The 16,682-nt window shown below is 35.5% G+C and overlaps 2 protein-coding genes and 1 long non-coding RNA gene across 3 annotated transcripts; 2 read left to right on the top strand and 1 right to left on the bottom strand.

Annotated features, from left to right (window-relative positions):
• The first annotated feature begins 342 nt into the window (after window positions 1-342).
• LOC132049030 (RNA demethylase ALKBH10B-like) lies at window positions 343-8,018 on the top strand. Its single transcript, XM_059439704.1, has 7 exons — window positions 343-1,048; window positions 5,486-5,616; window positions 5,890-6,007; window positions 6,400-6,510; window positions 6,795-6,910; window positions 6,998-7,152; window positions 7,257-8,018. The coding sequence occupies exons 1-7, from the start codon at window positions 520-522 to the stop codon at window positions 7,735-7,737; spliced, it is 1,641 nt and encodes a 546-aa protein (XP_059295687.1). The 5' UTR covers window positions 343-519; the 3' UTR covers window positions 7,738-8,018.
• LOC132049039 (uncharacterized) lies at window positions 1,656-5,455 on the top strand. Its single transcript, XR_009413045.1, has 2 exons — window positions 1,656-1,790; window positions 2,577-5,455. It is a non-coding gene; the product is annotated as an uncharacterized LOC132049039 (long non-coding RNA).
• A 2,064-nt stretch (window positions 8,019-10,082) lies between the features above and the next one.
• LOC132049022 (uncharacterized) lies at window positions 10,083-12,059 on the bottom strand. Its single transcript, XM_059439697.1, has 2 exons — window positions 11,012-12,059; window positions 10,083-10,981 (listed from the first exon to the last, which is right to left on the bottom strand). Exons 1-2 carry the CDS (start codon window positions 11,951-11,953, stop codon window positions 10,394-10,396), a joined length of 1,530 nt encoding a protein of 509 aa, XP_059295680.1. The 5' UTR covers window positions 11,954-12,059; the 3' UTR covers window positions 10,083-10,393.
• Window positions 12,060-16,682: the final 4,623 nt, after the last annotated feature.

Genomic DNA, 16,682 nt, shown 5'->3' with positions numbered 1-16,682 from the left:
AAAAACACTGTCAAATACACACGAATACACAAAAAGTAGCTACGAATGGTAATTTCGAAAATGTAGCTATGAATGGTAAGAAGGGCTAATAAGGTAGTTATTTATGTAAGTTTGCCTTTTTTTTAATGATAAGGGGATGCGCAACCGCTATCACTTGGATGCGTACCGGATAAATCTCAGTCCTGTATAATAGCCCGCAAATCACACATGAGAGATAACCCGCACTAGGTCACATTTGACATATTTGCCAAGTGGTACATGGGCCCACTTACCCCCACGGACTTCCCACCCCAAATCTCCGTGTAAAAGCCTCCAAAGACGCCTTCTAAATACCCACGAAAACCCCTCCTCCAAACCCCAATCTCTCTCTCTCTCTCTCTCTCTCTATATGCCCTTCTAAATAAGTAACATTTAGACTATTCAAACAACAAACTTTCAGGTGGCCCATAATAATTGGAAACTTTCACCTGATATATCAAACTTTCCTGTTTTTTTTTTTCCATACTGCCCTGTTTCAATATGCCGCCGGCAGCCGGCGTTGTTGCAAACTCCGATCGAGTTCCACTTATGCCGACAACTCAACCACCTCCTCTCATGACATCCGAAACATACGCTAAGGACGCCATTATAGCATGGTTTAGAGGTGAATTCGCTGCAGCAAATGCGATCATTGATGCGCTTTGTAATCATATCACTCATCTAGAAGAAGGTGGCAGATCATCATCAGAATATGAATCAGTTTTCGCAGCCATACATCGAAGGAGACTGAATTGGATCCCAATTCTTCAGATGCAGAAGTATTATTCCATCGCTGATGTCACTCTTGAGCTCCGTAAAGTCGCTGATGCAAGAAAGGAAATTAACAAAGTTGAGATTGCCCACAAGAAACAGAGTGATGAAGTAATACTGAAAGAATCGTTAAATGAAAATGCTAACGGTCACCATGAAGAAGAGTCAATGGAGAATAATTGTGGTGAGGTGGTAGATGAAGATTCTTCAATGAGAGATGATTCAAATGGATCACCGGAAAGTGAGATCACGGATACAGGTAAGTACTCTTTAATGAATTTTTTTAATTCTATTAAGAGTACTCTTTCCTTTAAATTTTTGAGCCATAAATTTTGTTTTTTAAAAAAAGAAGGCAGCCCGATGCACTCATTAAGCTCCTATTATGTACGGAATCCGGAGAAGATTCGAACTACAAGGATTTATTGTATAAAGAGCATTAAACAAATAAACTCTTAAGCCATAAATTCAGGTGCATAAAACAAATAATTAAACGGTGTTTCAATAATGGAGAATTAAAAAATACAGAGAATATTCCAAAATTACCAAATCTTATTATGTTATTTTTATTTCTAATAGTCTCTTGAAAGAGACTTTTGTGTGCTTATTCTCATATAAGTTATTCATATGTCGTTGCCATTAATGTCCTTCTTTGTCATATTTGACTACAGAAAATATATATGGTCGTGGTAAAAACAAAGTACAGAGTTTCAAGAGTTTTGTTTATTAGCTTGAAAGTTGAAAGTCATTCTAGAATGCTGTTACTATTATTAGGGACGTTTGACTTTTTCGGACGTGTTTTAAAAGTTTTTATTAGAAAAAAGTTTGATTTCTGTAGCATACTTTATGATGCTTCTAAAAAAGTGAACCTTTTTATTTTTTATTTTATTTTATGAAATCCGACTTTAAAGAGAAAATTATTATTGTTAAATATGGTGATTCTTTCACGTTGAATCTGACTGTTATTTTTGGATCTCAATCTAATTTGTCGGGAAAAAAAAATTGTATTCTAAAAAATTGGATTGGGCACCTCTCCATTTCTCTTCTCTCCATTTTCCCCAAGTTCTACCTTAGATTGAGGACACATGGCATGGGTTAGATTTAATGACTAAGATTTAATTGACTCAAATAAGACCCTAACCATGGTTTACATAATTAATAACTTATCCATAAATAAATTAAAGTATTTTCTCTCTCTTGCTATTTTACTTTCCTACACAATAATATTTCCCCTTATTCAGTTTACCCGGTCCATTTTTATTAATTTGTTTAATAAAAATACAGGTGGATAAGATAATCATTGTTTTCTTATGATTAAGGCACGTGGTTATAAAAATATTGAAGTGCCACCATCCCTGCAGTAGGTAATTTTAAAGAGAAAGGTCCATAGAAAAAAATGGAATTAAAAGATTAACTCAAGAAGAAATTGAAAGATAGAGTGTAATCAATTCAAAAATATTGAAAGAGGGATTTTCATAAATCAATTACCAATTGAATATGTACTCTGTTAATTCGTAAGCATTATAATAGGAAAAAATGAAAAATATCATCAATTAATAATGGGATCTATTTAAGGAACGGGTAATCTGAATAAGGAGAAATATTATTGTGTAGGAAAGTAAAATAGCAAGAGAGAGAAAATACTTTAATATATTTATGAATAAGTTATTAATTATGTAAACCATGGTTAGGGTCTTATTTGAGTCAATTAAATCTTAGTCATTAAATCTAACCTATCTACGTGTCCTCAATCTAAGCGAATCCTTTAAAATGGAGAGGGAAATGGAGAGGAGCCCAATCCTAAATTTGAAATGATGCAAAATTTCCTTTTTCTTTATGACCATTCAATACTCTGAAACCTACTAACTCTATTAATTCGGTTTCACGCCCTGTACAATCTATTAAGAGAAAATCTTAATCTTCCTACCAAGACTTTCTCCATTTACGGGCTCAAACACGCAAATCTCCGTTTAAAGACGGCGGGATCTCACTCATCCCATCATACTCTTTGATTATTATATAATTTTCTTTTAAATTTCTCTTTGAATTTTGTTTTCATAAAAATAAAGCACCTCATATTCAGTTTGAAAGAAAAAATTAGAAGTTCAGTTGGTCCTTTTGAAATTGAGATTTCGTGAAATATCTCTGTCAACGTTTCAAGCCAAAACCCAACTGTTTTGGTGTGTTACCCTCGCAGTCCCAAATAAGTGTCACTTTAGCTCATTTCACGTTCTTTAATATAATTTATTAATTTACCTATATTTATTACTAGTAGATATTTTTTGAGAACTGAGAGAAGTAGTTCTTTAATATAAGAATATAGTGAAAAACAATTACTATTTTTATTTTGAATTGCAAAAACGACACTTATTTTGGGATTAATTTTTTTTTTTGGTTTCCATAGCGACATGTATTGTGAGACTGAGGGAGTAAAATTCAAGTGAAAGTTGTCATCCTTCTCGGACCACTCTTTTCCAAAAGAAGACATTTGTTAAAGTAGAACAGGCCAATTCACCCGAAATATTCAGATTTTAGTAGCGAGGACTTTTTCAGCTTGACAATTCCAATGTCAATCGCTTATCCTTTATTTGCTCTTTAACGAAAAAGATTAGTTAAATGCTGTTGATTTCCCAATGTTTTGATGGGGAAAAAAAGTTTTGACAAAACCGAGGTGATGAAAAAAAAAAAAAAGTGTTGCAATGTTTAGGTGTTAGGTGCGGCAGAGAATCAGAATTCAGAAAACACAGTGAGTTTCGCTGTACCAAAAAAAAAAAAAAAAAAAAAAAAACTTAGGTAAGAGAAGACGGCTCTGTTTAGTGCCTCGAGGTGGGTATCAAAGACAACAGAATTGACTCATTAAATTTTCCTTACTTTATTTAGGTGGTCTCAAGTGTAGACTGATGTTGTAACGAACGTCATGGCTTTGTCTTGTTGGCCTCATCTTATCGGTCTTCCAAGGTTTGGTTGGGTTTACTAAACCTAATTCATTAGGTTGCTTAGAATGAATTAGGATCGACTTATGACTGATATTTGTTTTTATTTTTTTTTAAATGAAAACACTTTGTTTCCTGATGACAAAGTCGGGATTTAAAACGTATGAGTTCTGGGTTCTAGTCTTTTGGTGCATTAAGTTAACATTTTGTATATATTCAATAGATTTAAGACAATTACAAGGTTTTGCCAGAACTATTAGGTTCAGCCGAATCCGTGTACCGATATTCTAGCTTTGTCCCCCTGCCTAATATACCTATAAGTTGGCTATTAAACTCTAGACTAGATATAGAAAAAAAAATCAAAAAGAATACTTTCCTCATTTTAGTTTATGTGGCCTAGTTTAACTAAGTATGCGTCGATAAAGAATTAAAGATTTCCGAAACTTTAATGATTTTAATAAAAGCTGAGCCATTCCTAGCTTAAGTGGTGCCTCGATTCGGTCTGACCAATCGAGAAGAGATTCACATAGAGAACCCCTCCCCCCTTCCCAACCCCAACGCGAAAGATGTGAGAAAGTCCTAGTCCTAAAATAAAAAATAAATTATTTTTTAGTATACAGAAATATTATATCTTAAAAAATTAAAAATAAAAAGTGTAAAATGAGATATGAGGGGTGCTAATTTAACTGGTTCCACATGGAGGGGAGTTCTATCACCCAGTTGTCCTGGGTGGCGTGATTTCGTTTCAACATTTTGTGCGATCCAATAATTTTGGGGCTTTGGGCCAGGGCATTGTTTACAATTCCTTCCCTATTCATTTGGTTGGTTTCTAGTGTGGGACCACCTTCATTGTCTCTCTTCCCTCTCCAATTGTTAGTGCTAATTGCTTTCATTTTTTTTGTCTCAATGCGATGGTGGAAAGCCCCAAAAGTTCACTAAATATTTTTTGGACTTAAATTATACATATGCTAATATTTTTTTCTAAAAATTATACTAGTATATGCGTTAAAAAAGGAATATGCTTATTACGCAAAGATACATGCACATGAATACATTTTAAATAACTTGATCGCGTAAAACATTGCCGGTATAAGTGACTTTTATTTAAGTTATATATACACTAGTCATGTAAATAATTTTTACATTAGTAAGTCGTTTAATCAAATTTCGGATTATCAACCAACTAGATCAGTTTAAAACTATACGCTACTTTTTTTTTTTTTTTTTTTTTGGTGTGGCTAATTAATGGTGGTTGGGTGAAGACAAATAGAGTTAGACTCTATTAGTACCACTCGTTTGGTATAATTATGTGGGGACTAGTTGATTTTGCCCCATTCTTTTTACAGTGACTGCACTTTCAGAATGTTATGGGGTCATTTCCATAAAAAAAAAACGTGGTCAACTAGAAACATTCTGTAGTATGCCATTGTAAAGGGTATGTCTTTTTCAGTTTTTCTTTTCTTTTTTGGTAAGGGCTGTACTTTTGTCCGTTTGCCAATTTCAGCCAGCACTAACACTGTTAACAACTTTGTTAAACATTGTGTGTGCAAAAAATCTATTACTAAGGGAGCAGTAAAGTAACATGGTCAGTTCGTTTCCTTTTTTGTTAAACATTGCCAAGACATATGATCAAACTCGAAAATTCATTATGCTACGGTGTTTGTTTATTTTAATTAGTGAAATTTTTACTTTGCTTGATATCATTGTGGATATTGAATACTGAATAGTGAATATAACACATTTAAATGATTCCTTTCATTTTATAGGATCCCAGGAAGCACAACATTTCCCAGATTCCGATGAATTTTGCACAAACCATGAAAACTGCGAGGCGAGGCATGACCAGATCAAGATGACCAAGGGGTTTGTGTCAAAGGAACCAGTCAAAGGACATATGGTAAGTCCTCCATGTCCTTGTTATTTTACATCCATTCCAGTTGGGTAAAGTTCACAAAAAGCCGTTTTTCAGCCCCTGTAATTTAAAAATAGCCACTATAATGAAGTTTCACCTGTGGAATTTGAAACTCCACGACAAGACAATTTTTAAAAAACAAAGCTGAAAGTGGCCAGTGAGCGCTATTTCTACGTTCTGGTAGAATGGCATTCACTTAGTAAACCAAATGTTGATCTATGTTGAAGGTCTTAAACTTCCCTACATTGTGACTGGCAGGTGAATGTTGTAAGAGGTCTGAAGTTATTCGAAGACGTTTTTACTCCGAATGAACTCTCTAAATTAGATGACCTTGTGAATGAACTTCGAGTTGCTGGTCAAAATGGTGAACTCTCAGGTGGATCCTGTGATTCGTGACGCTTTTATAGTTATTGTAGTTTCCTTTTTGGGGCGAAGTTATGAGATAGTAAAAGGACACCTCTGTAGTTTTGCTGGAGCAGGTTTGGGCATTTGTTTTTCTTTATGACTAATTGCAGCTGCCTTAAATGATTGTTTGTGCCTTGGTGCTTGATGTTGATGCTGATATTGTTTTCACTTAACTTCTCTTTTGCTTATAATCTGAATCAAGAAGCACCAAAGCATCAACCCAAGCAAAACTTCTCTGTGTTTCTTTTTTGGTAGCCTTGTAAAGTATTGCCATGCCTGCAACGTCATAAATCTGATTTACTATTTACTCCTTAAATGTGTGATCTTGGATAATTTCCTGATTGATCTGTGACTGTGTTTCAGGTGAAACTTTTATTTTGTACAACCAGCAAGTGAAGGGCAGCAAAAGAGAGCTGATTCAGCTTGGTGCACCAATTTTTGGGCATGTAAAAGAGGATGCAACATGTCAAAAGAGTAAGAACTGCTTGGTCTGAAAACATATCTTTGTTGTTGCTATTTGGGATTTACAAGATTTGACCACCCAATTCCCTAAACTTTCATCTCCAATTCTAATTTCTGTGGGATCTTTACATAAATAGCCGGCCAGATTCATTGTTTACTTTTCCTATCTATAAGGTTATACACATATTATACATGAATTATACATCTAGTGACTATTTCAGTTTAAGTGGTTGGTTGTGCGGCGATTAATTCTTCTTCTACTGTACCTAACATAATTTGGGAATATAAACTTTCAGGTAACAATGAGCCCATTCCAGCTCTTCTGGAAGGTGTTATAGACCACCTGATTCAGTGGCACCTAATATCAGAGAGTAGAAGACCTAACAGCTGCATCATCAACTTCTTTGATGAGGTATATGCATTTATGCTAAGATTATCTTGGCCAGCAATATCTTTATCAGTATATAACTAAAGCCTAAATGATGCTGCCGTTATTCAGGGGGAGTTTTCACAGCCTTTCCTGAAGCCACCTCACTTGGAACAGCCAGTGTCCACCCTTGTCCTGGCTGACTCAATGATGGCATTCGGGCGATCGCTTGTGAGCGACAGTGAAGGGAACTACAAAGGGTCGCTCATGCTTTCTCTAAAAGAAGGGTATGTACATTTATTTTAGGTTTTTTTACACTGATGAAGCTTTCTCTCAAATGACTATTCTTATTTATGGTTTGTCTTGTACCTTCTTGTTCAATATATGACAGGTCTCTTTTGGTCATGAGGGGAAATAGTGCTGATATGGCCAGACATGCCATGTGTTCAGCTCCTAACAAAAGAGTCACAATTACATTCTTCAAAGTCAGAACAGAGATGGGAAACAACTTTTCACAAGTTGCTCCTCTGACTAGAGCCATGACCTTATGGCAACCTGGTGTTCCAACACAATATGCAACTGCAAATGGAGCACACAATGGTTATGAGCCAATCCCTAAATGGGGAGTCCTTCAAGCTCCAATGGTTATGCTAGCACCAGTTCGTCCAGTAGTTATGAACCCTCGGAGGGCTGCTCCTCGTGGTGGTACTGGTGTATTTTTGCCATTTAATGGTGGATCCAGAAAACCTGCAAAGCATCTTCCACCGCGTGCTCAAAGAGGACGCTTCCTTGCACTACCTCCCCCTGGTGACGCGCCTAAATCAGAGAGCGGTTCAGAACCAAGTTTGGATCTTGATGGAAAATCACCATAGATTCACCAGTTTGAAGTCTTTAAACACCCTTTGTAGCTGAAGGGGCTTTCTTTCTCCTACTGTGTACAATGAGTGAGCATGAATTTGCTTCTATTTTTTTTTTCTTATGGTTTTTTCACAGGTTTTCCTTCTTTTTTTTTACCTAGAGATTAGGCTTTGGCTGCTATAACTGTTCACCTATGCCAGCCGTTATAGGCTTTAGAGATAACTGAGCGTAGGTAAATGGAGTGTGTATTAGCTAAACAATAGGCTGACTTTTGTATTTAAGTTTTCGTTTTCACGTCCATCTCTTTGAGGTTAGTAGGGGATCATTTTAGGCAATTAGTTATATTTGGTTTTTGTGGTTATTTTGCAATTCATCATTATTGACTGATTCAGCCTCAACATCCCAACTTACTTGAACGAAGGACCAAATGTTCAATTGTACGTGGAACGCGAAGACATGTTCACTTTATAAATGACGAACTGGACATAACAATCTTGACTGAAACTAAAAAGTTCAGTATGAAAAATGAAAATTAGCACAATTGAAAAACTGCATCACCCAATAGAATATTATCTTACTGTTACTCCATATCAAGCCTTAAAACTTTAATACTTGAATCCTGATTGAATCCTGCTTGGTTGATTCACTTAAATAACAGTACACTTCCTTCACAATGACGGCAGAAACTCAAGTGCCCGATTCATTCTCATCAGAGGCCACTTGCTTTGCGAAATTCGCAAATCTTCAGAAACAGAGCCCTTATTTCCCTGCTCATCATCTTTTGATTTGACATTGCTCTTGTTCATCATCATCTACAGATATGGCTCTCTTTACAGGCTATCTTTCATGCTCTTGAGCTCAGGTGTTGAGTATTTACTTTTATTTATTTCATACTTTTCAAAAACTGCCTTCTTTTAATTGGAGATTAGGTGCTGGCTGTTATACCTATTCATCTACAACCAAGGTAAGCTTTAGAGATACCAGAGAGTAGATAAGTCGAGTGGTTGAATATTTGTCTTGAAGGAGAAACTAGCTCAACTCAGAAGATGAAGCTTACTGCTAAAAGTGAATTTGCAAATGAGGGTAAGAGGATCCAAGAATCCATTCAATCCCTACATATGTAAATGAGGCTGAAAGTATCTTATCTATGTAAATACCATAGCAACTCCTTGGTGCTATGTTTTCTTGTTATAAAAATTACACCTTCTGAACAAAATACTGGTCTATTAAGTTTCTGTTTTCCAGATCATGTGTTGAAGGCCAGTAAGAGTTGCTTTTAGGTAATTATATTTGGTTTTCATGCTTCCTGAACTGTATGCAGTGCTTGCTTTAAAATGCCTCAGTATTGTGGTGAATACAGGGGCACTTCCCGTATATACCAAGGGAAATTTGGTCTATACAGTACTTCCTCTCAAGCCCCCAGTCTTGCTGACATTACTTTGTCAATAGACCTGAACTATCTTGTGACATTGAGAGACGATAGTCGGTTCTTCATACTCTTCCAAATGTTAATAATGATTTGTCATTCTATATTGCATGTCATACATACCCACCTTAATTGCTTGGGTGCAGGCGTAGGCTGGTAAAGCATTTTTAGCTCAAGCCGCAAGCACATCCTAAACGACAGACGTGCTTCCTAATAATTGGTAGCTAAACTAGGAGGAGAGATGAATCACTGCTTTAATGTCTTTCAGAGAAGAGTAACTATTTTGGTGGTTCAGAACTAAAGATATGGGTCTCAGTCAGTGGAAAACAACTTGTTTGATAAATCAATGCAGTCGCAGACAGCCGCCAACTATATAAGAGGATAAAGAACAAACAACTTGAATATTTTCATCCTTTAACGGAAGTCGGAGGGATGGCGGGGTTGAGGTGGTCGTGCAATTTCATCAGCTACATACAGGTTCCTTCCTTTCCTACCCACCCTTTCCCATGTTTTTTTATTTTTTTTGGATAAGGTCACGCTTTCCCATGGTATGGTGAGCTGGGCAGTAAATGGGGTCCTGCAGCTAAAGTATTTCCCAAGTACTTAAAAACAACGATATTAGTGGATTCCGGAATATTATGTGTAGGAGTAAGGAGGTAAGGACATGACAGGTTGCGCTTCCCTTTTGTATCTAGTTTATATTCGACCATCCACCTTATCTTACCTTTTTTATGAGTCTTTTTGTTATTACAAATAACACAACAAATGGAAGCACATCCACATTCATGCACCTTCAGAGACTGATTTACTAAGGACAAAGAAGCTATCCTATGTTGATGAAGGCGGGGGCGTGTTTTATTCCATCCTCCCATTTAGATGCTTAAGACATCTAAATTATGAAGCATTAACTATGAACAGAATATTGGGACAACATTTTGTCTATGAACATCATTGCTTTCATTCAAATTTCCCACGTTTACAGAGGGCACAAAGACATTTTCACTTTATAAATAACAGCTGGACATAGAAATCGTGACCATTAAACTAAAAGTTCAATATAAAGAATGAAAATCATGAAGCACAATTAAACAAACTGCCTGAGACAATAAATGTTATCTTACTTTACTAGGTTTCAAGCTTTAAAGTTTAATTCTTTAGTTCTGTTGTACGTTTGACTGCTTTGACAATTGGCATCCAGATTTCTGCATATCTTAAGTTTGATTGAGAATCTAAGCTTTCACAGGCTAATCATCATCTTCAATATCCCAACTCAAATCCTCATCATCCTCTTCAACACTAAGCCTCTTCCTCAAATCAGCTCTATTGGAACTTGCAACATGAGAAGTTGCTGCCTTTTTGTCATCATTACCCTCAATGTCTTCAATTTCAGCCCAATCCAAGTCGTCCTCATCAGCCCCTGTCTTTTGACTTGAAGCAATAACGACATTACCATCTTTGCTAGATTCATCATTATCGCCTTTCCCCTCCGAACCTTTTACAACCCCTTCCTCCTTTTTACTTAGAGAAGTAACTTCAGTGTCTTCTTTCTTACTATCTTTGCTATTAGACTGATCCTCTTCTTTCTTATCAACAGCAGCTGAACTTAAAGTTTGTGATTCATCACTTGGAGTGGCCTGTTTTACAACATTAGTCGAATCCTCCTTGCTTGGTTCACTTTTATTAGTAGGCACTTCTTTTGCAACGCTGTTCGAATCCACCTTGCTTGGTTCACTTTTATTAGTAGCCACTTCCTTTGCAACGTTGGTTGAATCCTCCTTGCTCGATTCACTTTTACCAGCAGCCACTTCCTTTGCAACGTTGGTCGAATCCTCCTTGCTCGATTCACTTTTACCAGCAGCCACTTCCTTTGCAACATTGGTCGAATCTTGCTTGCTCGATTCGCTTTCATCAGTAGCCACTTCCTTTGCAACATTAATCGAATCTCGATTCTCATCAGAACCCATTTTCTTTACATCATCGACAGAGCTTTCAATAACAGAACCCTCTTTCCCCTTCCCATCAACTTTCGATTTAACATTACTCTCTTGTTCATCATCATCGTCGTCGACATCCCAAGACAATTCTTCATCATCATCATCTATCGATATCGCTCTCTTAACAAGTTTAGCTCTAACACTCTCTTGTTGCTTAAGTTTCTCCACTTTATAAAAATAACGAAACCAAAAACTCTCATTATCAACTTCATTAGGCACAACCCTTTTATACATACTTTCCAAACACCCATTTTCACCAATCAACAACTCAACTTCCTTACTCTTTTCCTTCAAATCAAATCCACTTTTCCACTTCTCATACTCCCCTAAATCCTCAGGCCCCACACAAAACGTATTCGGGTCAGATTGAATACTCACCAACTGGGACTCAAACCGACTGTAACGGGTCGGGTTGACCCGACCCGAATCAGGGGTTTCGGGTTCAACAACATCATTATCATCAGGAGCTAAAAGGGTGTCTTTACCTTGTGATATAATCTCAGTTGTTGATTTGATGACGTGGCTAACGGTATTACCAACCTCACGGCTAGCTACTTCACGTAACAATTCGGTTTCTTTTTTCAACCCGGATCCGAATTCTTGTAAATCTTTACGGTATGTTTCGAGTACTGATTCGGATCGGGTCGACAGAGTCTTGAATATACCGCCAAAACTGCTCCAAACATCATCGGATCCTGTTGTTGAATCGGGTTTTTCATGATCCGGGTCAACTTCTGCTACATCTTTTTCAGGTATATTGGGATCTTGTGGATCAGGGTCATCAGATAAGATGGATTTGAAGAAATTCATGTGTTTTTAGTGAATTATTATTAGTGGAATGAAGAATTTTGGTTTGGTTTTGGTTTTGTTTGTTTGTGTTGGAATTGTCAAGGTTGAAGACGATGTTGTTGTCGACAGTTGGCAGTTCCAACTTGAAGATGGAAACTTTATTGGTGGGCCCTGATTTGCTTTGGGCTCACGATATCCTGGACTACTTTTACATTGTTGGGCCTGAGAAAGTAAACATTTTTCAGTGTTATAAGTTACTTGTAATGTGAAAAATAATATTTTTTTTGATAAAGATACCTTAGTTAAAGTGCGTTAAAGCTTTCACTGAAGTTTGAACTGATAAAGATTTGACTCCATAAATGGTTTATGGAGTTTGAAAATCTAGTAAATTTTAACACTTAGATTGTGAAAGTTTGAATTCCATCAATCGTTCTTGGAGTTTAAACTTAAACTCTATTAACGAAGTTTTAAAACTCCAACACAGTATTTTTATGTATGTATTGTATCCCTTTACTTTTTCACGTGTTTCTTTATATTTTGAATTTCTTTAGTGAAAATTCTGACTTCAACACTGCGTGGATTGCAACCAGGAAAAATAATAAGAAATCTGCAGCTAGCTAAACTAAGTGTAAAAGCTCTTTAAGTTTTCAGTTTGGTTGAGGAGGAGCTTTCTTTTTTATTATGCAGTAAAAAAAAATGTACTCAGGACTTTGCTATTCAAATTTTGGATTATTCGTTACTTGACGTTCTCTTGGGAAAAAATACTTGATTATGGGGAGCATAGATCAAATAGGGAAAATAGACGGTTTAGATTCAAGATTCTGAGGTACATGATTGGAAGGAACCTGCAAATAGAACACAAGGATGTGTCGAGAAGAAAAAAGAATGTAAAATGACATTTAACATAGACGTATTTATCTTTTGCAGCTTGGAACGTGAATTATGCTTGGGAAAAGGTGCATTCACCTTTTGACTATAGCAGCACAATATGGACAATAAGCCAATGAAATGATAATATAACATTTTCATCATATCAAATGCAATCTTAATCCTAAGGATATATAGTGGATAGGATAAAATGCTTTTGGGTAGCAAGAGCAAAGAATCACACAACAAAAGAGAGAGTGTTAATGTTGCCCAGCTTGGTAGGAATAGAATAATTTTCTTTTCAACCTTTTGGCTCATCATGTTAATATAAGCCCCCGTTTGGCCATAAGAATTATTCACTTTATTCCGGATTTTTTTTCACTTTTTCCCGGAATCAGCGTTTGGCCATGAGAATTCCGAATACGACTTGAAGTGGTATTCCGGAATAACAAAAACTCAAAAAACTTGTTTTTAAAAAAAAAAAATTCACTTTTTTTCACTTTTTTACGACTACATTTCACCAAAAACTACAATTTCAAAAACTATGGCCAAACACAACTCCAACTCCAAAATTCCAAAAAATGTGAATTTTTTTTTTTTTGGTATCTATGGACAAACGGGGCCTAAATGTAGTACTACTTACTAGCACCACAACAATTAGTCCATCAAGAATATAAAATCAATGGAGAAATGGGCCAATATTCAGAATTCTCAATCAACAGGCATATGCAATCGCCTCTTCAACCTCATCATCAACACAATTTGGGTCACTATGGGCAATCAAATCCCAATTGAATCACCAGCAAATAGCAAAAATATGAATGGTGATATAGAAATTGAGTTCAGGCACTTGGAAGTAGTTGGAAACAAAGAGAAAGGACTAAAGAGGTTTGTTAGCATCAAAGACATGGATCAAGAAAGAAGTAAAACTAAGCAAATTCCTGCACCAGCACCAACACCAACACCAGCAAGACAAAGACATTTTATAAATGTGACTGCGAACATTAATGAGAAGGCAGAAGCCTTCATAAAGAGTAAGAAGGAAGCTTTATACAGGGATTCCCACAATGAACCTGACAAGAAAGCTTAGCATTCATATCAAACAGAGCTTTTGGTTTCTTGATTTTGCCTAATTATGCTCTTTGATCAACTATATACTTGTTGGATTATGCATAACAACTGCTGTAGTTAAAGCTATCAACCAATGATTTTTATTTCTCGCTTATAGTTGTCCTCTACTTCTTTTTCCGTTAAGAGGCAGAACTTATATGCAAGATTTATACTACTAAATACATTGCACCTTTATGATTAAGGGCTCATGATTTAATATTTATTGAAATTTTAGTGAATTTTGTCTATGTATTTCCACATCATCTTGGTTGGTTGATATGTACACTGAGATTGCCTTCGAACTCTAAGGCGCATCCCCTAGGAATGTAAAATATCTTTCTAGTGTTGCTTTTAAGTCTCATCTAGTTATCTAATATGTTGATCTACCCAATTGATGAACACTCAAAATTGTTTCTAGCTATTTATGATTTCCATAACATTTGGAAATCACAAAATATGAAACAGAGTATAACAGCACTAGGAAGATTATGAGAGAACAAAAGAATATGGTACTCAGCAGAAGAATTGTACTAATTTAGTTGTAAGATGAAGTAATCAAATTGAAAAACATGAGTAAAGCTAATCATAGATACTGTAATTATCAGAGCCATCAATAATCTGATTTAGACGACCATCGTGGAGGAATAATTGATACTCTCCATTTCATAAACTATATAATACATATAAGAGGAATCAGACTAGTCAGAATCAAAATATGATACTGCAACTGGGAAAATGCCATGCAATGCTCCACAACAGTGTGATTCTTTGCTTCTAGCCATATTTGTTGAATACATATAATCCAAACATAAATTGATCATGTGCTAGAAGCTAACGAAAACAAACTAGAAGTATTTATTCTTCTTCTCTTTTTTGAACTTCGACAATTTTTTTTCCTTTTCTTCTTTTTCTTATCTGATGCTTGCTTCTCTTCCTAATGCAAAACATGCTTCCCTCAAACCTTATATCTATATATATTTCAGCGTGTGTGCCATGGATTGAACATCAAGGGGTTGATCTACAGGGTAACACGTGAGTTCACGTGAATCCAGTAGCTTTTGCTCAAATCTTGTATTTGTGTTAGGAAATTCACTAAATATTTATATATCCTGGATCGCCTTTGTGACATGTTACTCCTCAAATGAATGTCTAGAGGAACGATAAAGATCGTAGGGAGCCCACAGAAAATTGCTATACTATTATGAGGTAAAAATTTTATTTTTTAAAAAATTTAAAGAAAAAGATAGTAGTAAGTTGATAACTTGATATCAAAATAAAACTCTATTGTTTCAATTTAACTTTAAACTCTTTATTTCATCTTTACTGAGATGATTTGTAACCACACAAATATTTACAGCTTGTAGATATCACAATTTAAAAAAAAAAAAATCTTTCTTAAATTTCATATCAAGTTAAATTACATGACATAAAATAAAACGTGCAGAGGATATTAACTTTAAAAATTGGGCGCCTCAAGCCATGCTTGACTTGCTTGGCCCTTGAGCCGGCACTGAATACAGTTAATGAGCCAAAAGATTTAGACATGTTATTAAATCAAGTAAGAGATTTTGGGTTCAAGTCTCACGAGAACCCGCTAGCGAAAAAATACTTCTAACGAAAAAGAATCAGATTCACACGTGAGAGAGTGTATTGAGACATAATAAGTAATTAAAATGGTCAGACAATTCAACAATACCATGTTAGAGGCAGTACTAGACATGTTCTGATATTTCTCTTGCAATGGAGTTTGCTGTCCATTTAACTCAAGGGGAATCACTATTAAAAAAACTGCCAAAAATTGACGGATAAAAAACCGACGCAAAACAGACGGACAACCGACTTCCTGCATCGGTTTTTTACATTTCTAATTTTTTTAAAATTATTTTAATTAGAAAACCGACGGACGACGTCGGTTTTTTTGGCAGAATTTTGAAAATATATATCCGCCAATGACGTCGGTTTTATTAAAAAAAATAATAATAATTAATATAAAACCGACGGACGACGTCGGTTTTATTTTTAAAAATATTTTAAATAATATGCAATTCAATTTTTAAAAAAAATAATAAACAATTTTTTTTTTAGGAAACCGACGGACAGGGTCGGTTTCCTTTTTTTTTATTTAAATTTTTGGGTCAAATCTGGTCAAATGTGCGGGAAAAACCGACGGACAGGGTCGGTTTTGTCCGTCGGTTTTTCTTTAAAAACATTCCAGACGGGTTTTCATACCCATTTGTTCTCCTCTTCCCAATTAAACTCCCATTCCCCTCAAACCCTAAGCCCGCCGGCCATTTCCCCGCCGCCCGCCGCCCCTTTCTGTGACTCGTCCCCACCAACCCCAGCACTCCGTTTTGAAGTTAATTAATTGAGGTTAGTTTCTCTTAAATTAGGGCTTTTAAAACTCTTTCAATTTTAGTTTTATTTGTAGATTTTAGGCCTAATGCTAATCTATTTAGCTTTGTTAAACATCATTTGCAATGTTATTAATGTTGAATTTGTAAAAAAAATGTAAACTTTATTTGACTAGTTTAGTTGTCGTTTTTTTTTTTTGGCTTGAGATTGTGCTATATTTCATGTTCTTTGTCAATGTATTTGTGTTAGCTTAGTTATCATTCTTTGTAATATTATTGATGTTGAATATGTGCAAAAATGTATACTTTAATTATTTGATTAGTTTTTTTTTTTGTTGGATTGTGCTTTTTGTTAGAATTCCATAAGTTATTAGAATTGTTATTGATCATTCCAAATTAGAATTAGTTGAGATTGTGCTTTT

This window comes from Lycium ferocissimum, chromosome 1 (assembly GCF_029784015.1).
Source record: "Lycium ferocissimum isolate CSIRO_LF1 chromosome 1, AGI_CSIRO_Lferr_CH_V1, whole genome shotgun sequence".
NCBI lineage: Eukaryota > Viridiplantae > Streptophyta > Magnoliopsida > Solanales > Solanaceae > Lycium > Lycium ferocissimum.
The sequence above is the reverse complement of the archived record's forward strand: the minus strand, read 5'-3'. Positions and strand labels throughout refer to the sequence as shown.

Excerpts from the sequence above, each read along its gene's own strand:
- LOC132049030 (XM_059439704.1), top strand. The coding sequence starts at position 520 with ATGCCGCCGGCAGCCGGCGTTGTTGCAAACTCCGATCGAGTTCCACTT. Across the intron at positions 6,008-6,399 it reads TCAAAATGGTGAACTCTCAG|GTGAAACTTTTATTTTGTAC; the intron begins GTGGATCCTGTG and ends ACTGTGTTTCAG. Across the intron at positions 6,911-6,997 it reads TCATCAACTTCTTTGATGAG|GGGGAGTTTTCACAGCCTTT; the intron begins GTATATGCATTT and ends GCCGTTATTCAG.
- LOC132049022 (XM_059439697.1), bottom strand. The coding sequence starts at position 11,953 with ATGAATTTCTTCAAATCCATCTTATCTGATGACCCTGATCCACAAGAT. Across the intron at positions 10,982-11,011 it reads CGACCAATGTTGCAAAGGAA|GAGGATTCGACCAACGTTGC; the intron begins GTGGCTGCTGGT and ends GAATCGAGCAAG.